Source organism: Myotis lucifugus, unplaced genomic scaffold (assembly GCF_000147115.1).
Source record: "Myotis lucifugus unplaced genomic scaffold, Myoluc2.0 scaffold_98, whole genome shotgun sequence".
Classification (NCBI taxonomy): Eukaryota; Metazoa; Chordata; class Mammalia; order Chiroptera; family Vespertilionidae; genus Myotis; species Myotis lucifugus.
In genome coordinates this window covers 2,756,268-2,782,997 of record NW_005871146.1, presented here as the reverse complement: position 1 = coordinate 2,782,997, position 26,730 = coordinate 2,756,268, and the positions used below count along the sequence as shown (strand labels likewise).

General features: G+C 54.1%; 1 protein-coding gene across 1 annotated transcript in view; it reads right to left on the bottom strand.

Annotated features, from left to right (window-relative positions):
* The window catches only part of CACNA2D4 (calcium voltage-gated channel auxiliary subunit alpha2delta 4), a 114,365-nt gene that overhangs the window by 8,195 nt on the left and 79,440 nt on the right, over positions 1-26,730 (bottom strand). Inside the window, exons 27-30 of the mRNA XM_006092144.3 lie at positions 9,691-9,752; positions 8,558-8,602; positions 8,239-8,322; positions 5,128-5,146 (exon numbers count right to left, since the gene is read on the bottom strand). Coding sequence (XP_006092206.1) covers positions 5,128-5,146; positions 8,239-8,322; positions 8,558-8,602; positions 9,691-9,752 — 210 coding nt within the window. The remainder of the gene's footprint in view (positions 1-5,127; positions 5,147-8,238; positions 8,323-8,557; positions 8,603-9,690; positions 9,753-26,730) is intronic.

The following is a 26,730-nucleotide window of genomic DNA, read 5'->3' as shown; positions in this document are numbered from 1 at the left end:
TCTCGACTCAGTGCTTTTAAAACTCTAAGTTGTAATCTATTAATTGTCTATGAAATCAATCTGGGGTTGCAATCACATTTTTTAAGGTAAAGAATTCCTTTGAACAAATCAGTGGGAATCACCTGCAGCAGGTTAAACAGGGTTTTGTGAAACTTGATTGCGTGTGTGTGTGTGTGTGTGTGTGTGTGGTGGGTCAGATGCAAAATGTGCTTCTGTGGGTCACGGTCACAGGAGGTTCAAGGGCATCCTTATCACCAGCTAAACCAGGTCTGAGAACTCCGGAGCTGCCTTTGATTTCCCGCCCTCCCGCCCTCCCCTCTTTTCCAATTAATCAGTGTTTCCTGTGGGTCTGTCACTCACCATCCCGACTCCATGAATAGCCACTTAACCTAAACCCGTGTCCTCTCCGCAGCCACTTTGCCCTCGGAACTGGGCTCCCCAGGCCCCAGCCCCTGCTGGGGTTTGGTCACTGTCTTTGTTTCCTGAAACAGGACACCCCTCTCGCCATCCCTCCTTCATCACCCAACCAACCAACACGAGGTGAGCACCTGTGTGCTGGGCATCCTCCAAGCCAACAAGGCCAGCTCACCTTCACGCCTGCTGTGCCGCCCCGTGCCCCAGCCTCATTGCTGCACCCCTCCCATTGCCTGCCTTTGCTGCTGCTGGTCCTCAGCAGGGCGCAGAGCGCTGGGACCGAGGGGTTGGATTTTGATTCAAATCCTGGCTCTGCCCCTGCCTGCCGTGTGACCATGGGCAGGCCGTTAGGAAGATTGGGGATGATGCGAGCCAAGTATCTCGCCCACAGAAAGTGCTGGGGAAGTGGCGGCCAGTCTGACAAGGAGACACGAGGACTCTCCTCCCTGCCTTGACTACCCTTCCCCAGGCCGCACTCCAAGGAGCGTTCCTTCTCCTCCTCCTCTCAGGAGTCTGTTTCTCACTTTCCCAGCAGAATGAATCCTCCTTCCTCTGACTGAGACACTGACAGGCTCACCACAAGAGCTCCCAGGGGAAACGGAGCAGGCGGGTCAGCTCTGCTCTCTCTGTGCCCGGAAGGCCCATGTGCTCTGCCTGGGAGACCTGAGAGGCTTCTCTGCAGAGGGCAGCGGGCAGCCAGGGGAGAGCGTGGAGCGGAGGGCATTCCAGGGACAAGATGGCAAGCAGGGAGGTGAGAGGCCTCCAATCCTGACTGTGCCTCCAGGTGCAGCCCTGAAGCCGCCTGCAGTTCCTGTGGGCCGAGGGCTCCCGCTCAGGTGGGGCTTTCTCTCTGCTGTTCCCGTTACTGCGTGTGTGCTCCTGCATCACCACCCAGCGCCATCCTAGGGGCAGGATCCTCCTCTGCCCCCACAGAACACAGTGTCCTGCTCACGGTATTACTCAGCGCATATCTGCGGAAGGAAGGTGTGAGGGAACAGACAGGGAAGGAAGGAGTGGTGTGAGTATTCTGCTCCCCGGGAAAGTGCAGTGAGGTGGGATTGAGGCTCCTCTTCTCCTCCGTAAGTCTAGGCTTATTTACCCAAAACCCTGTTGTTTAGACACTTGATTCTGAGAAGGGAGGTCCATGAGAGTAAGACAAGCTGCTAGACACTGGAAGCAATGTATCCTCCTCTGTGAATAAGCAACTTGACTTGGAGGATATGCCACTCTGGCAGAGACTGTCCATCCTCCCCTTCTTTGGTAGGGAGTAATATCCTCAACTAAAAGACTACATTTCCCAGACTCCCCTGCGGCTGGGGCTGGCCAATGAAATGTGAGCAAAGTCCTGGTGGGCCTTCCAGGAATCTGTTAAAAGGGAGATGACTCTGCAGGAAGGGCACCAAGTCCAGGGCTGCTGCACTCTCCCTTGTCTGGAAAGTGGACACGCAGGCAGGAGCTCCTGTATCCAGGTGATGCTGAGGATGGGGCACCTGGTGACCCCCACACCAGGCCTGGCGTGCCTTCAGCCATTCCTCCTTACATGAGAGAATAAGCCTTTAAGTTGCTTAAGTCACTGTAGTGGGGACTCCATTCCTCACAGCAGAATGCAATTCCTAGCTGATACAGTTTCATTTGAACTTAGAGTGAATCAGTGACTCAAATAGGTAAGTTGATAGAATTTTCTAAATCAGCAAAGCCAAGGTCCAACCATTCCATTTTGGGTATCCTGTCAGTTTAGGACCCTCAGACTGAAGGTGGGGGGGCACCCAGCACAGCACGGCAGGGGGACTATGGCTTCTTTACAGCCACGGCACTCTGCAGGGGCTCAGGGAGCTGGCTCTACCTGCCGGCTAGGTGTGCTGACCCAGGGCAGGCTCCACGTTCACTGAGGACACCCCCACACAAGCAACCGTCCACTGGGCTGCCGAGCCAAGGGCCTGGGGCTTCCCGAGTTTCCAGTCTGTACTGAGGTGGGAGTGAGGTGAGGTCCTGTGAGGCACACCCAGGAGCCTGGAGCAGGAAGCAGATGGGGCAGGTGGCAGCCAAGGACCCAGAACTGATGAGCATCCTCCTGGCCAGCAACATCCCCTTGGCATGGGCTGATGTGCATGCACGTGTCAGTCTGCTGTCCCCAGAGAGAAGGGGGACCAGAGGGTGAATTAAAGCAAAGATTTACTCTGGTATTGGAATGGAGCAATGTCATATGGCCTGCTCACCTAGGACAGCCTCAGTTCCTTCTTCTCTAAAAATGGGAAGTTCATCCTCTGAGGGATGTGAGGAGAACATGAATTACCAGAGTGAAGCCACTGCGCACAGCTCCTCATGGGGACCAATCCTTTCATTCCTGCTGTATGGCCTCCCCTGAGTCCCTGAGCTGCCCCGTCTCTTGGCAGGTGCCTTGGGCCCACAGTGGGCTGGGAAGAGTGTGGGGATCAGGGCTCTGCACTCCTGGGGGGCTCTGCTGCCATCAGCTGTCTCGGGTCAGGTGACCCGCTCAAGTTGCCCAAATGAGGGTGCCCTGGCCCCCAGAAGGTTGAGCCCGGGGAAGCCAGAGACATGCTGAGGCAGGTGGTGAGGAGTGGGAGGCTGGAGAGGCAAGTGCAGGAGCACATGCAGAGCAGGGAAGTCGAGGTTTCTCCTGCGCCCACTTCACCCTGCACCCGCAGAATGGGACTTGAAGCCTGCCCTGCCACACGGGCAGGGAGGAAGGAGGGCTTGGGGAGGTAGGGAAAGAGGAAGAGAGCAAGGAAAACAGCGAGGCCCAGGACAGGCCTGTCAGAGGCCCTGGGAGGGCAGAAGGGGTTGCCCTGGTCAGAGGGCCTTGCAGACACTGGCTCTGAGGGCTGTGGCCAGGGAGGGAGGAGGTGCTATGGCTTCTGGGAGACTTAAGCCTTAGGGAGACACCACAATGGAGTGTCTGACTGTAGCTCCGTTGCCCCTTTGAGGTCCATTCTGAAGCTCCCGTGTGTGGGGGTGCTACCCACAGGCAAATGGCAGGCCTCAGAGTCCCCAGATCCAGGGTGACAGGTCCACTGTAAACGTTACACAGAGCTGTTGTCACTCCCATGCCCTTGCTCTCTGCTCTCTCTCTGTAGGCCCCAAATAGATGGCTGGGATCCGTCTTTTGTGGGTCTTTATTATAAGACAGAGTCCTGAGCTGGAGAAGAGGCTCAGTGGGGCCAAGTATCTAAGCCTTGAGCTGGAACAAGGCCAGGACCAGGAGAGCCGAGCACCCCTCCCTCCGGCAGGCGCAGGGGGGCCCTGGGGCTTCTTCACTGATGTTTGCTGGGGAGGAGGCCCGTGAGGAAGGGCTGGGGAGGACTTTGGGAAGAATCCTGCACCTGGTACAGTGACAGGCTTCTCTCCCAGACCCCTGCTGGACCCTGGCAGGGACAGGAAGTGGCCTGGACCTTTCGGCATAGAGCCCAGCCCAGAAGTACACCCAGATCCACAGCAACGGGCGTGAAGGCTGAGGCAGTGGCCTCAGGCTCCACCACACACCGGAGTCACAGGGTGGGCCATCTCCAGAGCTGCGGATTCCCTTGGCCTGTGGTGGGGCCTGGGAACATGTGTTTCTACCAAACTCCCAGATGCTGCTGGTCCTCCCACCACACTGTGAGGCCTAAGGTTAAAAGGGGGTAGGAGGAAGGGTTGAGTTGGGAGGGCCCAGGCTTGTGGCCCTTGGTGGCACCTGGGTATGCTTAGGGAGGGGCAGGTTTGGGTGGGTGGGTAGGAGTGTGTGGTGGAATGATCCTGAAATGGTCACAATGGTTCTAGCCTCTTCGAGTCATGCCCTGTGTAAGCCCATCCCCTTGAGTGTAGGCTGGACCTAGTAACTTGCTCCTAGTGAATGGAATAAGGTCTAAGTGACCAGATGTTCCTTCTGAGATTAGGTTCCCAAGATTCTGACCTCTGTCTTGCTCTCTTCTCTCTGCTCGTCTTGGCTCTCTTGCTCTGAAGAAGCCAGCTGCCGTGTTGAGAGCTGCCCCCTAGAGAAGCCCACCTGGCAACCGATCTGGCCAGCAACCATGTGAGTGAGTTTGGAAGCTGAGCCGCCTCTAGTTGAGGCTTGAAATGACTTGAATGGAGCAGCCCTGGCTGATCCCTTAATTCAGCCCCATGAGAGACCCTGGGCCAGACTCACCCCGCCTAGCCATACCCAGATGCTTAGCCCAGAAACTGGGAGATGGTAAGTCTTGTGGTTTTAAGTCATTACATTTTGGGATAATTTGTTATGCAGCAATAGGTAACTGCTACAGAGTTATTGAATGAATGAATTTTAAAAAAACCCACAAAACCAAAAATGGGTGGACAGATGGCTGAGCCTGGATACCTGCCAGGTGCTGCTTATATCATTGGTGTCTCTGGCTTGGGTGCTATTTCCCTCGTGCCCTCTTATCACCGACACTGCGCAGGCCACGGGGCAGAGGGTCCAGAGTGAGGAAAGAGGAGCCTTGTCATGATGCTGCTGCTTCCAGAGCCTGGGCACTAGCCTCGGACTTACCCAGGAGCCTGAATTCCTGGCCTGGAGTTCAGGGTCCTAGAGCATTGGTCCTCATTCTGTGAGACTCACACCTGTTTGACTCAGTGAATAAACTCTGCCCTGAGCATGGACAGAGTGAGGGAGGGTAGGACCGGGCAGCAGGACTGCTCAGCGGCCCCGGGCCTCAGCCCACCACACTCTCCGGAGAAGGCCGCTCTCCCTGGGCTCACTCGCCTCGCCCAGCAAATCCTCCATTTCCTCCAGGACCCAGGCTCTCCAGCTTGACTTTCCTCCCAAACCTCGCAGAGCCTGTTTTCCTCTGGTATAAAATGAAACTAATAACATCACCAGAGCCATCTCCACCCCACGCCCCCGCCCCGTCCCCCACCTCTCCTTTCCTGGGGCCTCCCAGTGTTGGGAGAGGAGGAGGGGGAGCATGGGCTGTGGGAAGCCAGGGTGACCAGGCGCAGTGGGAGCTGGGGCTCTGGAGGAGTTCCGAGAGGTCACACCCTATTAATGAAGATCTCACTTGTGCTCTGCTTCGTTATACAAAGGATAATGTTATAAAATAATACAATAGTTGAGAAGACAGGGGTGAATAAGCTAAGTAAGCACATCCTTTATAGTAAAATAGAAGAGTCTAAATAGCTGTTTGCTACCACATATTATCCAGTTGTGCCCACTGCTGTCATGATTGGAGAAGACATGTGAGTACAACAGGACCGCCGTGAGTTACACCAAGGGCCCCTTGGGAGTGCCCGCCGCGGGCCCCACTCCCTGCAAGTTTGTCCTGCTGCCTCTCAGGCCGGGTCAGCAAATGATGGCCCGCAGGCCAAATCTGGCTCTTGAGCTAAGAATGTGTTTCTATTTTCAAATGGTTGGGAAAAAAATCAAAAGATTAATAATTCTTCATGAGACGTGAAGATGATGTGAAATTCGAATTTCAGTATCTGTAATTAAGCTTTATTGGAACAAAGCCACGCTCATCCCTTGCATGCTGTCTGCAGGCGGCGCTGGGCAGAGTAGTGCTCTGGTCTAAAACGCCTAACCCGCACTCTCTGGCCCCACAGGAGCCATTGCTTTCAACTGCTCCAGAGCCCGGCCTCTCAGGTGTGGCTGCCGCACCCCCCCCCCAAGTGTCCAGCCTTCCGCACTCTCTCTGAAACTCTGGCGCTTGAAAGCCAACACCACGGGCACCTGCAGAGATGCCGTCTCAGTTCCCCAGGGCGCAGGGGTCAGGGCATGAATGATTGAGAGCACTAGCTAGGCCCAAAGCCTCTTTCCAACCACTGGTTTCATTTTTGTCATCACCCATTCCCCTCAGAGCAATTGAGAAATACTGAATAAACTGGGCTCTGTCCAGGGAAGAGTGGCAAGGCCAAAAGGGGGCATGAAAGGGACAGGAGGAAAGGCAGCGCAAGGGATGGCTGGCAGTTCGCGTCTGGCAAGAGACGCCATGATGTCAGCCGGCCCTCAACTCCTGAAAGAGGAAAATGGACAAAACCCTCTGCTTCTTCACTCCTGCTGCCGAGACAGGCTCCGCAGGAGCGGGCCATTCAAAATCTCTCCTCAAGGAGTTGGATTCCATCACCCACTGGTGCCCCTTCCTCAGCTGCCCTCTTTCTCACATCTCCTTCCTATGCCCTGGTTCCTGCCATGTTCTCACGACTCCTTTGGACTCTGAGGCCAGAGCACAGACACAGCCATGGCCACGGCCTCGGCACCCCCGCCTGCTTCCCCAGCTCTGCCGATACCCCAGGCACCGAGCGTCTGGGGCCTTACACATCGTGTGGTGCAGCCCCCTCATTTTAGAGAGGAGGAAACTGAGGCACGGCTAATGGAAGCCGCTTCACCCAATCACATAGCTAGTCAGGGGCGAAGCTCACTCTGGACCCAATACTATTTCCCTTCCACTGAGGTTCAGCTTGGAGGATTTTTCAATGCTTCTGGCTTGTTTCAAGGAAATATTTCATGGGAAGCTATTCAGGTTGGGCTCAGGTTTGAATAGGCTTCCTTTTAGTTTGATTCCTGGCTACATAATTAATATCGGGGCCCAGTTTTGGGCTTGGCAAAACAAAATTATGATTGCACCTTCTCTTTCGCCTTTGTGAGCACGAGTGGGGTCCGAGGAGCCATCACAGGCCAGGGGAGGTTATACGTGTGAGCCGGGCTGCGACATGAGAAGGGCCACCTCCATTCCTGTTCCCCGCTGGCACACCAAGGCGCAGGGCTGGAATAGAACTGTCCACGAGGGAGGGCCAGGCAGGGAGACAGCACAAAATGGGGAAGATCTGGCCCTCTGGGCCCCAGGAAGGTAGAAGGGGAGGGTCTATGGTCTGAAGGTGTCCCCCAAATTCACATGTGGAAACCTAACCTCCAAGGTGATGGTCAAAGGTGGAACCTTTGGGAGGCGCTCAGGCCATGAGGGCAGAGCCCTCAGAAATGGTTTCAGTGCCCTACGAAGGAGAGCCAGAGAGCTCCCCTGTCCCTTCTTCCACATGAGGATGCGATGAGAAGTTCGAGACCCGGACGAGGGCCCTCATTCAACCATCCTGGCTCCTGACCTCGGATTTCTGACTCCAGGACTGTGAGCAACAAGTTCCCTTTCTGCCTCCAGGACTGTGAGCAACAAGTTCCCTGTTTATAAGCCCCCAGCCTGTAATTGCTATAGCAGCCTGAGTGGACAAGCGGGGAGGGGAATGCGATAGAGGGGTGAGTAATGAGCAGTAGGAGAGAGCGTAGGACTCTGGGAGGAGGCCCCTCTGAGGCCATGCCCTCAATGACAGCCACGGGCCCGAGAGGTAGCTGGGCTGAGCCTCTCCTCATTATGTGGACAATTTCCAACCAACTCCGGGAGAAGGCCTGAATCGTTACAAAATCAAGAATATTTCCTATGACCATCTGAGTTGAAAGGAGCCTGAATTTTGTAATCTTTATATATATATATATATATACATACACATATATATATATATTTTTTTTTTGATTTTTTACAGAGAGGAAGGGAGAGAGATAGAGAGTTAGAAACATCGATGAGAGAGAAACATTGATCAGCTGCCTCCTGCACACCTCCTACTGGAGGTGCGCCCGCAACCAAGGTACATGCCCTTGATCAGAATCGAACCTGGGACCTCTCAGTCCCCAGGCCGACGCTCTATCCACTGAGCCAAACCGGTTACGGCCTGAATTTTGTAATCTTGCTATGTTGATTTTGGGTTTAAGAGACGATCCCATTTTCTGCAGACCTTTCACTCTAATGGGCTCTAAAGCAAGATTGCTTCCTGGGGCCATCAGCCCTTTCTCCTAAGACATGGCTACTGGAGGACTCGGCTTACTCCTACCCCCACTTCCCAGCATCTTACCTCCTGTGGTCGCTCTGAGATCAGAATGAACCCATTGTTGTCCACGATGAAGCAGTCCAGGTCCTGAGGAGAAACCCAGAGGGAGGTGAGCTCTTGCCCTGCCCCGGCCCCCTGGGTCCTCTGCCTGGCCTGGCATTTGGGAAGGCAGGCTGCCATGACTAGTGAGAAGGTCCCTTCATGGAGCCCAGCACTGCAGGAAAGAAGGGCACTGGGGAGGGAGGGCGCTGGCTCATCCAGAGGACTGGGGTGCGGGGCCCATGGCTCCCACTCCCCCCTCTTCACACTGGGAAGAACTTACACCATCCTGGCAGCTCTTTGGGCACGGCCCATCCCCCGCACTGCACTGGAAGGAAGAGAAATTGTCATTTGGGTATGCCCTTGTGTGTGTGGTAGGTATTTGGCGCGTGAGTGTGGGAGTGCTATGTGCGTTGTACATCTGTGTTGTGTGTTGATGTGTGGGGACTGGCGGATGTGTGTTTATGGTATACTAGTGGTACATGCACATGTGTGTCTATGGTATCTATGTTTGGTGTGTGTCCATGTGTGGTATATGTGTGGTGTGTGTGTGTGCATGTATTTGATGTGTGTGTGTGTGTGTGTGTGTGTGTGTGTGTGTATGGCGGTGTGCGGTAGTGGGCAGGGCACTGAAGCAGGATCCTTGCTGGCTGGGTCAGCCTTCCCGGAGGGAGCCATGGCCCTGCAGCTGTGGCCGAGGAGAAGGGGGGCCCTATTGCTGGAGGCCTCATGGGTGGCCGCCTACTGCTCTTTGTCATCCTGCTCGATGTGGTGGCTGATCCCAGGCTACTGGGCTGGTGCTCCTTCCCCCTCCCATTCCTTCCACCTTCATTTTCTGGTGTCCTACACTTGCTCAAAGTGGGGACGCAGCAACAAGTGAAGGGGGGCCATGGAGCAGAGGAGGCTCAGTGCCAGGGGCAGATTCGGGGCTGGAGGAGCTTGTGGAGGATAGTGAGGAGCCCTGTGCAGCCCAGGGGGAGCAGAGGCAGGAGAGGAAGGGTTGGGTGGGAGGGGCTGTGGTAAGGCCCAGCTCAGAGCGGGTGGGCCACAGACTGGGCTTGGATCTTGGCGGGGGGCACTGAGGAGGGCAGTTTCCTTACCCTGCTGTGTGGGGGATCTGAGCAGCAGAGACTAGTGACCGATAGTTCAGGGGATGCGGTGTCCTGCCCTTTGCCCCAGGTCTAAGCTGAGAGAGAGCACTGGGTGGGGAAGGCTGGGACCAGAGACTGAGGCCACAGGCAGAGCTCCAGGAGCTGAGAAAGGCAGAGGAGAGATCCAGGAGGACTGACAGAGGCCTAGCAAGCGGGCTGAGAGGCAGTGGGGCAGCCGGGGGAGTGGGTCTGACAGTGCCAGCCCCTCATCACCGTGGAAATGTGGGGAGCCCTCTGACCCGGAACTGACCTCCATCACACCCACCTGCTGCGTGGCTGCCCAGAACATGCGCTGCAGGAAGTCCAGCCTCATTTGGATGCCCACCGCTGTTTTGGGGGGAGGGGGTGGTAGGAGGGAAGAGGCAGTGAGAGGAAAAATAGATTACAGTTAAAGAGAGGGGGTACATCCGTAGGAACTGAGGGGAGAGGGAGCACCAGGGCAGAGAAGGGGTGGGGAGAGCTGAGTCAGACGGCAGCATGCGGACTGAGGTTCCTGGGTTTGGGGGAGGGAGAAAGGAAGAGACTGGTGGCTTCTGTCTCCCCGCAGAGGACGATGCCAGAAAACGGTCTAAGAGAAAGATGAGGCCTGCGTTCTAGAGAACGGTGAGGATGGCATTCATCCTCGGATCTCGGGGACTCAGGGCAGGTGCACTGGGCAGACCATTCCCCCTTTCCCACAGATGGAAAGGTAGAGGCTGAGAGACTGAGCCATTGGCTCAGGTCATGTGACCCAAAGTGGTGGAACTCTGGGCCGCTGCGGGTTGGGTAGCTCACGGGGCCTCCTAGTTGGCAGCCTGACCTCACAACCTCTCTTGTACCCAGAAAGCTAGAGACCGTCCAATCTGCAAAAACTACTCTTTTGATGATGCACTTACAAGGGCCACCATGCCTCTTTGGTTCCCAAATAGGTGTAGGGAACACAAGCTGGTGCTCACATCCTAAGAGAAATTCGGGGCCACAGAATAGAAGAAAAGCAGCTTATATTGAAAAAGAATTTGAAAACTAGGCCGACTTCCTACTGCCTGGTATAATAATACCGAAAACGTGTTGAGTGCCAGGGACGCTTATGTCCGCGAGCTTGTTTCATCCGCACGGCAGACCAGTTCTATTATTATTCAGGCTTCACAGCGGAGGAAACAGGCTTACAGAGAGTACACGCTCACCCAATCACCTGGCCCCTGGTACAGAACCAGGACACGTCTGTCTCCGAGGCTCTTAACCTCGATATTCCCTAGGCCTGACTCAGTCCTGGTGGTCGGGAAGAGTGAGAGGCTTCGGTTCCCTCATCTGTAAAATGGGAACACACCTGGGTTCCTAGCCATAGGCTGTCTTCATGAGACATTCTGCAGTCACCCCAGTGACATTCATTGGAGCGATTTTCCATTACAGCCATTCTGACCCCCGGAGACTCAGGGGGCTCTTCTGAAGTGGACTGGACCTCCAATATAGCACAGATATACAGAATCGTATCCTTTTGTTTTTTCAATATGAAATAATCCTGGAGAAATGTGATGGGGGAAAAGGGAGAGGGCAGGGAAGGGTCAGGGGCCAGATCCCAGCCCTGGGTTGCACTGGAGCCTCGATTTTCTGGCTTCAGCATCAGAATCACCTGGAAGGTTGGTTAAAACCCATCCCCAGAGTCTCTCATTCGGGTGGGGCCTGAGCGTTTGCATTTCTAAAGTGCTCCCAGGGCTGTCGCTGCTGCGCAGGGACCATATCTTGGGAACCACTGTTGTAAACCATCACTGTCTGGCTGCACTTTTGGAGATGATGAAGCTGTTCTAGATCTGAATTGTTCCACACAGTAGCCACTTGTCACATGTGGCTTTTGAGCCCTTGAAATGTGGCTACCGTGATTGAGGACCCGAGTCTTAAATTTTTTATTTAATTTTAATTAATTTAAATTGAAATAGCTACATAGCTGGTGGCCATCATATTGGACAGTGTGATTCCAGGGCTCTGCGTTTACAGATGAAGCCACCAAGCCCTGTGAGCCCCTCCCCTCCCTGCAACTCCCATGGCAATTCTGAGGCTGGAGCTCTGGCCAGCCTGCTTGACCAGGTCCTATGATGTGGAAACATTTGAATTCTATGGGGGCTTCTTTGTTGCTTCAAGGCCCAGGTGGTTGAAAGGCATAGAAATGAAGGGGACGGAAGACCCACTTCCTGGTTCCTGAGAGGGACAGACACAGCAGGTGTGATCAGCAGCCCTGGTTGCCATGCCCCTCCTCCCTCTCACATCTCTCTCTCCTTTGAGGCTGCAGGTGGACCTCAATCACTCCCCCCTTATTCTTCCTTTTAAGACCACTCTTGATACTCATTTAGATAGATTTTCTTTCACCTGAAGAAAAAGGCTGAGTGAAAAAAGAGGAACCTCCTCTAAAAATTCTCAGAGGGGAGTGCCTAATACTTAGAATAACAGGATCTGGGGGATTTAGGAAAGCTTATTTACCCTGGCCCTTGGCCCTTGTGGTCAAAGAACTCTCAGACTATTCCTAGAATGAGACTGCCTCTCTACCCATTGGTCGGTGCCAGGTCTCATAGAATCATGACATTTCTGAGCTGGAAGAAATTCCATGATTCTAACAGAGGGAGTCTCAGAGGGTGGGGTTAATTTTTCCCTAATGAAACAGGTCTTTGAGGCTCTTGGGTAGAAAAGGCAGGAGTGGGGCACAGGGCAGATTCTCCCCAACTAGGTTTCATCTCACAGCTGGACCATAACCTCCTCCAAGGTAGGCTCTGGGTCCTGCGCATCTGGGTATCCTTTGCAGAATTTAGGACATTCCAACAGCCTCCTGACATCTCCCCTGGAGTCACTTCAAACTTTGCATGTCTGGGGTTTCCTCCTAAAACTTGACCCTCCTTGAGATTTCCCCATTTGGAGGGCACATTCTCCACCTGATTGTTACCATGTTTCCCAATCCCATCTGTAGAGTTCTGTAGATCTTATTCCAAAACTTCCTTAGTCTGTCTGTCCATTTCTCTCCCCCTCCCCTGCTACCAGTCTGGGCCAAACCATCATCTCTCTCACTTGGATTAATGTAATTAACCCCTAAGTGGTTTCCCTTCCTTCATGATCTGTTCTTCACAAAGTCACGAGAGTGCTCTTTCTGAAGATCAAATCATGTCACTCCCTTGCTTAAAACCTTCCAATGCCTTCCCACTGCTCTTTAAACAATATCTAAACTCTGATATTGCCTACAAGACTCTTAAGAAGCTGGCCCTGCTGATGTCTCTGATTTCAATGGGAATCACTTCTCCCTTAAATATGCTAAGCTTGTCCCACTCGGGGCATTGCATCAGCTGTTCTGTCTCCTTGGAATGCTCTTCCCCTAAAACTTTACATGGCTGGTTCTTTCTTTCATCAGATCTCAGCCCAAACATCATGTCTTAGAGAGGCCTTCCCTGACCTCCCAGGACAGAGCATTCCTCCCCTTCACCATTCATTCTCTACCTCATCACTCTTTCTTTTTCTTTATTTCTTTTTTAAATTCTTCACCCAAGGATATGTTTACTGATTTGAGAGAGGAGGAGGAGAGAGAGGGAGAGAGAAAGAAAACATTGATGTGAAAGAGAAACATCAATCAGTTGCTTCCCCTACATGCCCTGACTGGGGAATCAAATCCGAAACCTAGGTATGTGCCTCGACCAGGAGTGGAACATGCAACCTTTTGGTGTATGGCACGACTCTCCAATCAACTGAGCCACCCAGCCAGGGCTACTCTTTATTGTCTAAGCAACATGGTTTATTTATATTCTCATTTATTGTCAGTCTCACACCATTAGAATGTTTAGTAGCAGGCAAGGGGGTTGAGATCTGATCCCTAGCACCTAGAATAAATAGTACCTAGCACACAATGGGGTGCAATAAAGAAATACTTGTGAATTCTATGTGTCAGCCACTTGAATGGGAAGCAAATTCTACGAGATCACTTTGTCCCTTGCCTCTGGGGTTCAAGATCTTGCTGAACAACCTTTTGCCATACCGAGCCCTGCCCTCTCACAGATGCTGGGCTTGAGGTCCTAGAGATTGAGCTGTTGTGAAGGATGAGCACGGGCATCCTTAACAACAAATCGACTGTGTCCTGCCATGCCCAACAGCTGTGCCCTTGGCTTTAATCATTTCAAATCTTCTGTTCAACTCCCAAAAGAATCCTGCTTTTCCACCCCAGACACTGAGAAAGCCCAGCCTTCTCCCTTGGGAGACTCACCAGGGCAGCTTGGGTTCTTGTTATGGTCCATTTGATTGCTACCTTGGGTGGTTGGCTATTGTCAGAGCCTCAGTGGACCTTCACCTGGGGGAGCACTAGGCTGGCTGCCCTCCTCCCAGCACTTCCTAATAAGCCTTCTGTGTGCAGGAGGTAATACCTCATGACACTGTTCACAGGCAGGCTCAGAACTAACTCATGGTGAAGAGAGAAATCCAAGCACAGGGGCACAGGGAATGAGTGGCACTTAGCCTTTTAGGGCAGCTTCCCCCCAACCCTCATGGATTATTAAGAGACCTCCCCCAAGAGAACCAAGATGGCGGCGTAGTTAAATGCAGGTACACACTGCCTTCCACAACCACATCAAAATTACAGCTAAAATACAGAACAACTATCATTCAGAACCATCTGAAATCTGGCTGAATGGAAGTCCTACAACTAGAGAAGAAGAAAGCACATTGAAACCTTGGAATTTGTAGAACGGGCTGTTCCAACACCCATGTGTGGTGTTTCTTTAATCGGGAGGGATATCTCCAAGGCCTACCATGAGAAGCAGGGAGTCCCAGCCCCACACCAGCCCCCCAGCCCAGGTTCCAGAGCTGGGAAGAGAGTCCTCATAACTTCGAGCTGTAAAAACCAGCCAGGCATTGTGGCTGAGTGACATGGAGGCTGCTGGAGACCCAGGTGTTCCTCTTAAAAGGCCCATTTCCTCTGAGCTCCAGTGCCTGGTGGCTTTGAAGGAATCCAGGGATATATGGAGGAACTGGACTGTCTGGCATGTGGCAGGAACTCAGGGATGGCTTTCTCCCAGACAGGGGTGCTCACAGGGGTTATTCTTCCTGTGCTGGGACCTCCTCCATCATAGAGCTAACTGGAAGCCATATCTGAGTTTTCACCAGCATGGCCCACATTGTTCGTTTCGCCCTGGATTCCCCGAGAACCTGCCCCATCCAATTTGCAGCCCCACACAAGCTGTTTGCAATGGCTTTGCCATATGAATGGCCTGTCCTGATTCATGCTTCAGACTTTCCAAAAATCTCTCAAACAAGCAGCATCTGGTATCAGCGTGCCCCAAAACTTATCAATAAAAGGCTCATGACCTGGTACTACCACCAGCCTGCCTTGCTGCACAGCTGGGCCTCACCTGGGCACTTCTTAGCCCAATACAAGTAAAAGCCATCTTTAGATCTCTCTGTAGCTCCTACCAGGTGGCCCCAGGCAGTGGCTGACTTTGCACTCCCAAGAAGCCTCAGAGCCAGTGCACCTGGTGGACAGCTTAAGACCATACCAGATTATAAGTCTACACATCCACAAGCAACACACTCAAGGACAGACTCAGTGAGCACCAAAGCCCCACTGAAGCAAGTCCTGCTCCATAGGGATGTCCTGTACAGCTGCTCTTCCACTGTAGTTGCAGCTGGTCCTCACAGCCAATTGGCCTGGAGATCAATTCCTCCCAGTGATGCCAATAGCAATCAATACTGAACTACAAAAGGAGACATATGTAATACTCTTTGTAATACTTTAAGCAATAAAACAAAATTTTTTTTAAAAAAAGACTCAACTACAATAAGACTATGCACACAGACCACACAGGGGTGCACCTAGAGTGTTCAGCTCAGGTTAATGGGGAGGCTGAGCCACTGGGCCCTACAGGACACCTACTATACAAGGCCACTTTAGCAATTCCAGGAGACATAACAGCTCTACCTAATACATAGAAACAAACACAGGGAAGCAGCCAAAACTAGGAGAAAAAGAAACATGTCACCAATGAAAGAAATGGAAGCAAGCAAACTACTGAATACAGAGTTCAAATACATGATTATAAGGTTAATAAAGGATCTTACTGAGAGATTCAAGGGACTTAATCAGAGCTTCAAGGGATTCAAGAGAGCTTCAAGGGACTTCGTGAGACTTTTAAGGATCTTAGTGAGAATGTCAAAGACATGGAAAAGGACCATTCAGAAATTAAGCATACACTAACTAAAAAAATAATTTACAGGGATTCAACAGCAGAGGATTCGGAGAATCAAGTCAATGATTTGGAATATGAGAAAGCAAAAAACACCCAATCAGAAGAGCAAAAAGAAATAAGAATTCAAGAATATGAAGATAGTTATACTAAAGGAGCCTCTAGAACAATTTCAAGTGCACCAACATTTGCATTATGGGGGGTGCCAGAAGAAGGAGAAGAAGAAAGCAAGATATTAAAAACTTATTTAAAGAAATAATGACAGAAAACTTCCCCTACCTGGTGAAAGAAATAGACTTATAAGTCCAGGAAGCACAGAGAGTCCCAAACAAGAGGAACCCAAAGAGGCCTACACCAAGACACATCATAATTAAAATGCCAAGAGCTAAAGACAAAGAGAGATCTTAAAAGCAGCAAGAGAAAAGCAGTTAGTTACCTACAAGGGAGTACCCATATGACTGTCAGCTGATTTCTCAACAGAAACAATGCAGGCCAGAAGGGAGTGGCAAGAAGCATTCAGTGATGAATAACAAGGACCTACAACCAAGATTACTCTACCCAGCAAAGTTATCATTTAGAATTGAGAGTCAGCTTTACAGATAAGAAAAAGCCAAAGGAGTTCATCACCATCAAACCAGTATTACATGAAATGTTGAAGGGTATTCTTTAAGAAGAGGAAGAAGAAGAAAAAAAAGATAAAAAATGTGAACAATAAAATGGCAATAAATACATATCTATCAACAATTGAATCTAAAAATAAAAATAAATGAATAAGAAATCTATTGAACAGAATAAATGGATGAATAAAATAGAATCAGAGGCATGGAAACGTGGAACAGATTGATGAATCTCAGAAAGAAGGGGTGAGGCGGGTGTGGGAAGAGATTAACCAAGGATCTTATGTGCATATATGCATTACCTATGGACACAGACAATAGGGTGGTGAAGACCTGGGGTGGGGCAGGAACTGGTGCAGGGGGACAATGGGAGAAAGAAAGAGGACATCTGTAATACTCTAAACAATATTATTAAAAAAAAGAGAGACAGAGACCAACCCCACCTCATGCCTCTGTATGTGGGCCCTTGTTTTAGACCCTGACCTTGATCCCCTGATAGAGGAGAAATCAGACCCTTTTCTCCTCTCCTTAGCCCAGCCTGCCCTTCTCCCTCCTTTCTCTCATCTGCTTCTCCACAATCTCCTGCTCTGTTCCAAAGCAGCATTTCTTTAAGATCCCCTTGGCTGGCAGACAACCTAACAAAGAGCCTCAATAAGGCCATAGACAGCAGAAGGCTTATCAAGATGAACCTCTTTGCTTTTTATCCTGGCTGTCACCTCGGTCTGCTTTGTCATCACAGAAAGCAAAACAAAACAGCTGTGCACACACACACTCATGCACCCACCCCCACCCCTAAATGATCCCTGTCAGGGGCCCGACACCCAAGGAATCAGAAACTCAGCTTTTACCCACTAGCTCTCATATCTATTTTGTCCTCCCTTCTCCTCTGCCTAGATAATCGAGCCTGCAGACATTGGGGTGAGGAGGGGCCACCTCTCCTGATACAGGCTGGGAAGTCTGCAGCTGCTCTGTGAAATCTTGAATGATAGAGCGCCATTCTATAGGCAGGAAACTGAGGCCCAGGGCTGTCAATTAATTAACCAGTTATTAGCCAGTTCAGGCATTTTTTAACCAGTGTGCCACAAGAGGCACAAGAGGCACACTAGTGTGCCACAAAAATATGTAAATCATGCAATACCTGGCTGTTTAGTCAGGGGCACTGACCTATTTTCCCTTAGATTGTCAAATAAAAAATGACGGCAGCCAGCACAACAGTTGCTGTCCAGTATGAATGAATCAAAATTATACCTATTTTTTGGTCAGATCGATGAAAGGCGTATTTTTTGGTGTGCCTCAGGATTTTAGTAATTAGTTTGTTTTAGTAGTTAATGTGTGCCATGTAAAAGGTTGAAAACCCCTGAGCTACTTACTGAGCAGCGGAGTTGGACTCTGTGCCCGTCCTCTGGGACCCGGGCTTGGGCTCTTCCCTTCCATCCCCCATCAGCTCTGGGCGGGGTGAGGCAGAGGCTCTCTTCTAGAACTGCTCACAGCATGGGGAAGTGGGCAAACCAAAAGCAGAAAGCTGCCATACGTTTTCTGTGATAACGACAGGGTGGCCCAAGAAAGGCCAGCGATCAGAGGAGGTCAAGGCTGTGGACTAAGCAGGGACACTTCACAGAGGAGGTCATGCTCAGGTTGAGTTTTTCAGGAGCTCATTCCAGCCTCAGGGAAGGAAACACTTTCTGGGGCTGTGAATTGGGAAGCTGTTTAGGGGTAGATGGGGGCGTTTAGCTTGAAGGCATCTGACATCGGAGTAGGTGAGAGGGGACTTCTCAGGAGGTAAAAGATGCTCTCTCCTCCTGCAACAGCAGCCCGGCCCCCCACTGCCGCGTTGCCCAGAAGAGCAGACTGAAAGGAGGGTGCAGAAGCGCCCTATCAGGAGTTAAGGGGCGTTTCTCAACCCCACCCTCAGTTCTGATGGCGAGTCCCCCAGGAAAGCATGCTGAATGGAAGAGGCACACTCGCATACCCCTGGCATTGCCAACATGCCACACTGTCTGCCATCTGCTTGTCAGGCCAGTGTTAAGAACTGCAGAGAAGGGTCATTTAGGGGTCAGTTCCCAGGCCAGGCTCCTCCCTGGCTCAGCTTCCTTTGCCTTTGGACGGGACACTGGCCATCTCTTGGAATATCAGCTACTCCAACGGCATCGTCCTGACTGGTTAGTAAAGAGGCCGCTGAGCTCTGAACACCACACTTCCCTCCCCCAGGGCACACAGACACCTGCCACCCGCGCCAGCAGGTCTGACATTTTGCTCCACTGAACAGCCTGGCTCTGTGGTTGCTGAGCTCAGTGACCCTGGCTGGGAGGCTCCTGGCTCCTCCTGAGGACCGCAGGCAGTTGCCCCCCGCTGAGCCCTCCCATGACCCTGCCTGAAATAAATGCCCCCTGGACCTAGAGAAGGGTTTTTCCTTCTCCACAGGCAGGAAGGGAGATGCCGCCCCACCTGTCTCTGACCTGAGACAGACCTAGCTTCCCAGGGACCTCTCTGCCGCTGGGTCCTGACCACACCCTTTCCCCAAAGGGGAAGGGAGAGAGGGGGAGAGGCTGAGAAGGGGCGCGGCCAGGGGTGGGGAGAGCGGGGACAGCACGGGGAAGGAAGATGGAGGTACCCGGGAAAACAGCTTTCTCCTCCCTGGAGTTGGGAGCGATTAATCCACAGGCCTTTTTTTCCACTGAAATGTGAGCGTTTCAAGGGTGAGCGCTGCCCTCCCCGCCGCCGCGAGCGCCTGTGGTGTGTGTGCGCCCGTGTGCGCGCGCCTTAGCCTGTGTGTGCTACTGTCGCTGTCATCACAGATGTACCCCCAGCTGTCACTCCATTGCTCCGTCTCTGTGCTCGCGCGTGCTCTCTCCTCCTCTCCCCTGGCTTCCCCTCTCAATCTGTCTACCTCTGTCCCTCCCTCTTCCCCTCTCAGTTTGTTATTGACCCAGCAGCCCCGTCCCCTTGGCAGCGGCGGCGGCAGGCATTCCTCCTCCCCAGGCTGTTTGCTGCGTGCCAGGTCCCCGCTCGCGGTGGATTGGAGACTCGGTGCCCACTGCGCTCCACTTGGCTGTGCTGTCTGGATTTCTCCAGGAATCCCAGGAGGGGCTCATTGAACGGCTCACAGCTACTTGGTTTAAGGAGCTTGAGGTCAGGGTGGAGAAAGGTGAGTGCTGTGCGCTGGTGGGAAGAAATAAAGGATTCGTGGGTACAGGGTGGCTGGGGCATGGGGACTTGGGTCCCGTCTTTGCTGGGTCTCTGCCCTGCACACATGGAGAGCTGCTGCCGCCTCCTGCCTGGGGGCAGTTGCTGGGGCTGGGGCAGTGCTCAGGCTTGGGCATCTGGGCAGGCCACAGAGACAGGACACAGGGAACTGACCTCACAGTGTTGAGGACATGAGCTAGGATTCTGCTGGGGAGGGGGAAGCTAGGGAAAGGCAGGGGTGAGGAGGGCAGTGCCAGTGCCAGATGACAGGCCTGTGTGGCATAGAAACCAGTCCCTGCGGCAAGGGGACAGACAGCCAAGAGCCCTGTGCCGTCTGCACGCCTGGCTCGGCAGACGGCCTGAGGAAGTTGGGTTCTGTGGGAAAGGAGGTGCTGGCGACAGGGCTGGGACAGAGCGCGGTGGCTCAGCATGGGGGTGGCAGGCTGGAGCGCTGAGCTGTCTGGGGCACAGGAATTGACCTGGTCCCAGCCTCTTTTCAGGACGCCCTCAGCGTGGGGCTGGGGCCTTCAGGCAGCTGTCCTTGGACAAAGCTGTGGAGGAGCCCTTCCCTCGCTGGACATGGGTCCATAGAGCTGTGGGGAAGCCACCTGGTGGGGGCGTGGCTGGGAGTGGATGGGGAGAAGATCCTTGCAGCTCTTCCTTGGCAAACCCCAGGCCTGGCTCCTAGCGGCCCTGAGGCTTAGTGGGGGCTGTGGACTTAGCTTAGGGGGGTCGGTGGTCTGCAGCCAGGCATGCCGACCTGGCTTCCCGACCCAATGGGGCATGGGTCCCTGAGTGGGATCAGGACAGCCGCTCTCCGCAGCCCCGAGGCCCATTTTGATGATGCAGAGATAGGGGGCCTGACTAGGAGTCCCGACCTCCCACTCAGTTCCAGGTCGGCTGCTTTGTCTTCCCTGAGCTGTGCAGTCTGTGTTTCAGGGGTGATGGTGGGGAGGCTGGCTCCTGGCTGTCATGGCATGTTGGGCATCACCTCGCTGTGACTCAGATTGACACTCTGCAGCTTAGATAACTACACCAGCTGGGGGAGGGGAGGGCAGCTGAGCACGTGGAGATGGGCGGGGGAAGTCCAGCCTGAAGGGAAACCCACAGCAGCTTCCTGCACTTCCCACCCCACCTCCCCATTGGCATAGTCCCTGGCGCTGCCAAAGAGGGAGACCAGGAAAGCCAGCCGGGGGTGGCAGGAGAAGGAGGAAGGTTTTTAAAGAAACCGATCTGGTTTCTTTGGGATTTGGCTGGAAGCTGTGTCTGGGGCTCAGATAGGCAAACTCTGTCCCATTTCCTAGGTACCAAAGCCTGGGTGGGAGGCTGCTTTGGGCTGGGTGGGCAGCATGCTGAGGGGGCAGGGATTTATGTAACGTTGGGGTATCTGGGGACCTCTGGGGTGGGGAGAGGAGAAGGAGTGTAAGCAGAGTCAGTCTCTCCCCTCTCAGGGCCTCCCTCCTAACTCCCAGATCAGGCCTCCTCTGGCCCTGCCAGCCCGGCCCTGAGCCCAGATCCAGGGCCTCAGTGAGCATGTAGCTCATTCATGAGGAGTGACGAGGGGTTTTTCTGTTCCGCTTCCCCGAGGGTCTGTCTGGGATTGGGAACATTGCACAGGGAAACCAGGTGCAGGAAGCCAGGGGTGAGAAGGGGGAGTGCATTTGAAAATGAACCAGGAGGGTTTGTCTGTTCCAAGTACAAATATAGAGATGTAAAGCCTGCTTCCGTGCTGCTGGCAGCATGTGTTTGGGGATGACCGGCAGGGAAAGATTGAGAATGTTTCCTGAAAGGGCCTGACCACCAGGCTGGAGGCGGCAGGAGGAGAGCCCAGCTCTGTACGGCCCCTGCCACACAGGGCTCAGCCTGGGGCATCCCACCACCCAGGTCTCTGCCCTCCTGGGGTGGGGAGGACACTGTAAAGTGGCTCCAACCCGGCCCTGCCTCTCACTAGCCGGTGGCCTTCACCTCTCTGCAGAACAAAGGAGGTGCAGAGGAGGCGGCAAAGGCCCCTTTTGCTTCTAGGTTCAGTGAGTCTGGTGCTGAGGGGGACCCTTAACCTGAGCCTAGGAGCCTTGACCAAAGGGAGAGACCAGGCAGCGTGCACACAGCAGGGCCAGCGCGCCGTCTCAGGGGCCAGGAGCCCCAGGTCCAGGCACAATCGGCATTTGTCGGCTGCGTGGTTTGGACACTTGACTTGGGGGGATGGACAGGCAGAAGCATCAGAGGAAGGACATGGATGCCAGGCCTGTGGTGGGTTTCTTGGTGGTTTCCAGCTGGAGTCTGAGCCCACTCCACTTGGAGGATTAACCTCCACCTGGGGGAGAGATGGCTGGGGCCCAGGCACCGAGAGGTCAGGCTCCCAGTCCTAACCCGAGTGTCTGCAGGGAATGAGGGCAGGCAGGCTGCTCCTCGCCATGGGGCTGAGGTGAGGTGACCCCTGGGGTAGCAGATCCCACCCCCGTCTCCAGGGGACGCCACACTCACTCAGCTGGGCAGGAGCACAAGGAACCTTCTGCTCTCACTGCTGCCTCCTGTTCCATCGCTACCTTCCCAGCCCTGGCTTCCTGAGCTCCCAGCTCACCCTGCTCACCTCAGCACTCAACCCTCCACCGGAAGGGTTTCTAGAAAGCCCCCTCCACTCCCTTGGCCCCTGGAGCTATCCCTGCTGCATCTGCGATATTTCTGGACAGAGGGCAGCTGGGGGAGGCCCGGTGGCATCTCAGTGCAGCAGGGCACAGGGCTCGCGTCTCCATCAGTAGGAGGGGTAAGAACCCATGTCTCAGCTCCAGTGAGAGAGCAAATGAGGAGATGCCATTACTGTGAGATTCTGCACAAGCGGAAGGTTGCACCTGCCCTGCCCTGCCCTTTCCTTCCTACATGGGGAACCTCGGTGTGTGGGCAGATCAGGGGCAGAACAGACCTAGACCTGTAAAGGCAGCTGAGTTAGGAGCTTTGCCACCGACCACTCGGGCCCAAAGCTGTATTCTTCCATTACCTAACCTGAGGGAAGTTACCTAACTTCCCATGCCTCAGTTTCCACCTCTAGAACATGGTGTTAATAGTACTACTAACCTCAGGGAGTTGTTATGAGGACTAAGAACACAGGCGTTTGCAGCTATGGTGATAGCTTCTCCCCATCCAGAGGCTTCTGGAAGGAGGTGCTAATGTGAATACCCTCACCTCTCTGCCCAGGTCCCTGCCACTCCCTGCCTGGTGACTGGCTTCCAGAGACGGACCAGCATGACCTCCTGGGAGGTGCAGGATTGGCTGGGAGAGATGTGATCGAGCCCAGTCTTCTCAAACTTAGATATGCATACAAATTGTCTGGATCTTGTGAAAACGCTGATTCTGATTTTTAAAAAATCCTCACCCAAGGGTATTTTTTTTATTGATCTTTAGAGAGAGTGGAAGGGAGGGAGGGTAGGAGGGATGGAGAGAGAGAGAGAGAGAGAGAGAGAGAGAGAGAGAGAGAGAGAGAGAGAGAGAGAGAGATGTGAGACACATTGATTGGTTGCTTCCCCCACACACCCCCAACTGGGGCAGGGGATCAAACCTGCAACCCAGGTAAGTGCCCTTGACTGAGAATTGAACCCTCTACTCTTTGGTGCATGGGCCAACACTCTAGCCACCGAGCCACACCAGCCAAGACATTAAAATGCTGATTCAGGCCTGGGGTGGGGCCTGAGATTCTGCATTTCTAAGAAGTTCCTAGGTCAGCCCATGCTGCCGGTCCATGGACCACACTGTGAGCAGCAAAGGGGTGGAGCACACAGCCTGTGTTCTCAGGGAGTTCCCCATTTGACTGCTTTTAGCTCATGAACCCTATCATTCAGTCCAAGTTCTCCCAGAAAAGCCCAGTGAAGGAGGACCCTGGTTTCTTTGTCTTGGGACTGGGACGGAAAGTCCTATGAGGACTGGGAGCAAGCCCAGCACCCAGAGCTCCAAGGCGGTGGGACTTGGAGGCAGGAGATCTTTCTGGCAGGACCCCCTGACTCTTTCCACCCTCATTCTCCACCCCGGGTGGGGACTGCCCTCCTGGATGGCATTAATTTACCCAGCAGCTGGCCGTGCTTGCTGCAGCCGCTGCTCCCCCAGCTTCCTAATGTAGGCCACCCCCTTCCTAGTGAGGCGGGGGAGACTTTTGGAGGAAGGAAGGAGTCCTTTGGTTGGAGGTGTGCCGACGGGCAGAGGGCCAAGGAGCTGGAAAGTGCTGGGCTCAAGCCCATATTTCCTGAAGGGTCACTTCTCTGGTGCCCAAGGAGGCAGGGTCAGCTCCCCAGGGAACATTCCCGTCACATTTCTCTAGAGTACGAGGGTCAGCAGTGCCCTGCCGCCTTGCAACACACCGCCTGTGGGTCCGCATTGTGGAGACCTGCCTGCCTTGCTTCCTATGGGGACAGCATTCTGGGGATGGGGCAGCAGGACCTGCACTCGAGGCCACCACCTCCACCGAGTGGTGCTTGCTGGGCTCCTTTCTGGGAGGACACAGACCAGGGATGGGTAGATGGGGAGTCTACAGGAAAGTGCGTCTACTTGAAAGAGGAGCCCTAGCTGGTTTGACTCAGTGGTTAGAGAGTCAGCCATGGACTGAAGGGTTATGTGTTCAATTCCAGTCAAGGGCATGTACCTCGGTTGCAGGCTTAATCTCCAGCCCCTCCTGGGAGGCAACCAATCAATGTGTCTCTCTAGATCGATGTTTCTCTCTGTCTCTCCCCCTCCCTTCCATTCTCTCTAAAAGTCAATGGGAAAAACATCCTTGGGTGAGGATTAACGTAAAAAACCCCAAGAAACAACAACAAAAGAAAGAGGGAGGAGAGGGGCTCCGGTGGAAATCGGGCCTGGGCTTGGGCGAGGGGGTTCTCCACCACCTGCTGCCCTGCAGGAAGCCGGAGAGAGTGGGGGCAGAAGGTTGGATTGGGTCCCCATCCCTGTGTTGGTCTGAGCAGAGAACACATTGTGGTGTAGGGCTTGCTTTAGACCATACTTCTAGGCCGGAGGTGTCCCTGTACACCTGCCTGCTGGGGGATCTCAGGAGCCGCCAGGCATCTCACTCCGCTGCCCACATGCTGCATGAGGAGGAGTGCAGACGGGCTGCTGGCAGGGCGCACACGTGTGTGTGTGTGTGTGCGCACATGCCTAACTGCACGGCTTTCTGTGGGTGTGTGTTTGTACCACGTGCTGGGAGCTCCAAGCATGTGTCTGGGAGCCTGTGCGCCCCTCTCTGAGCACACTTAAGTGTCTCCCCACAGGGGTCATGCCAGGTGACAGGCACCAGGCAGTGGATTGAGCAGCCAGGCTCAGAAGCTGGAACTCCATTCCTGACCTAATGTGTGACCTTGGGCAAGTTGGTCATTGTCTTCTTGCCTTGAGGGGCCGTTGGCCTGCCTAATATGTGTGGGTGCTGTGAGCTTTTTCTATGAGGGATCTTGCTGGAGTAAGAGATTGTTCTGAGGGTCGGGGCCTGAGGGGCAGAGAGAGGGTGGCCCTGCTGTCTGTGGTGGAGGGGTGCGAACGCCGTGTGTGTGTGTGTGTGTGTGTGTGTGTGTGTGTGTGAGCACGCCCTGCAGTGCGCACCGCGTGATGCCACAGCCTGGCGCAGGCTCAGGATGCAGCACGTGCTCAGAGTAGAGCAGCAGGGCCACGTGTGAGGTTGGTGGTTCAGGAAGGAGATGTCTCATAGGCCTGCTGCCGGCTGCTGGGGCTTCTTCACATCTGTCAGGGGCTCAACATTCACCTGAATTACCTTCTAAGGTAATTTTTGTGTTAAATAGAGTAACTGTTAACTCTCCTCCCTTAATTAGATTGATCCTCACGGAAATTCCACCCATTGAGTACTACTGTCATCACTTTTAGAGCTAAGATAACTGAGGCCCAGAGAGTTTTGCTGTTGGTTTAAGGTTATGCAGCGAAGGAATGACCTGGCAAGGGTTTGAACAGAGCCCTGCCTGGCCTGGGCATTCGAACCAGGATCCTGCCGGGGACAACACCGGCCCTGCCCTGAGCATCTACCCCACGCCTCAGCCCAGGAGCCTGGGACTGTCCAGTTGTTGAGATGCAATCTGCCAGCCCCTGTGAGGCCTTCACACCCTGAGTCCTCCTGATGTGGCCGAGGGGGGAGGAAAGACAAAGGCAAGAGCGGGCGGGGCCCCTCCCCCCCTGAGCGGGCTGCCCTTGCTGGGAGCACAGCTGAAGGCCCCGTGGGGTCGCTGTGTTCTAAGGGGGTTCTGCCACTCTCCAGGAGGCAGCTGTAACCAGGGGGTGGGGGAGAGGCTCGACGAGACACCAAGAGCTGCAGCAGGACCCTAGGTGCCTGAGGGAAACTCTGCTTCACCCAAGATTTCAGAGCCGAACATGCCAGCTTCTCCGCAGCTCGCTCCACCTCCTCAGCTGTCTGCTTAGCTCTGCCACTGGCTTCTCGGGCTCCCAGAATTAACTAGGCCTGTGGGGGTGGGGGTGGGGGTAGGGGGGAGGATTGCAACCAGCTATCACCCAGGGATGAACTTGGCAACCAAGAAAGATCGAACTCTAGGAGCACCCAGGGCAATAGGTGACAGGGCTGTGCCTTTGGGAGCAGCAGGAGGTGGGGCTGTCAGCAGTCTCCCTCCACCCCATTCCCACCTCACTCTGCGCGCTGTTGTGGCAACCACCACAGTCCTGTGTCCACCCTGATGGGGCTGGGGGCATGGAGGCCCAGGCTCTGTCTCAGGGCCCTTGCCATACCCGGAAGGAAGTGGGGACCAGAGGAGGGCCAGTGTCCGCTTTATGCGTCACTGGGTGGGGGCAGGGCAGGCCCTTGAGACCCTAGAAAGGGCGAGTACCCTCTTCTGTCCTCTCTGGAAGGGAAGCCTGCTCCCCGCTCCTTCTGGTTCGCAATCTCACCCTCTCCTCCGTGTCCCTGTCTCCGTGCCCCTGTCTCTGTGTCCCTGTCTCCTGCTGGAGCAGCTGCTGCAGCAGCACGAACCCCTGAGCCGCTGAGTCTTATTATAGCCGGCGAGGAAGACACACACTGCGACTCACCTCCCAGGCGAAGGTGGAGGGGAAGCAGGGCCCCCCCCCAGCAGCAAGAGGGGGACCTGGGCCGCATGCCTGACGCAGCGGCGGGGTGCGCGAGGGCCCGCTCTCTGCCTCCTCGGGGCCATGGTAAGAGTGGCAGTGCGACTGTGACCGGTGTTGCCTGTGGCCTCCCTCCGCACCCGGCAGAGACGTCCCTTAGTTTCCACACTTGTGTCACAGGAAGGCCCAGACCGAGGAGGCCGTATGGCTCTGAAAACATTTTAGAGACCAACACACCAGAGAGGCGGCAAGAAGAGGCTGGGGGAGGGG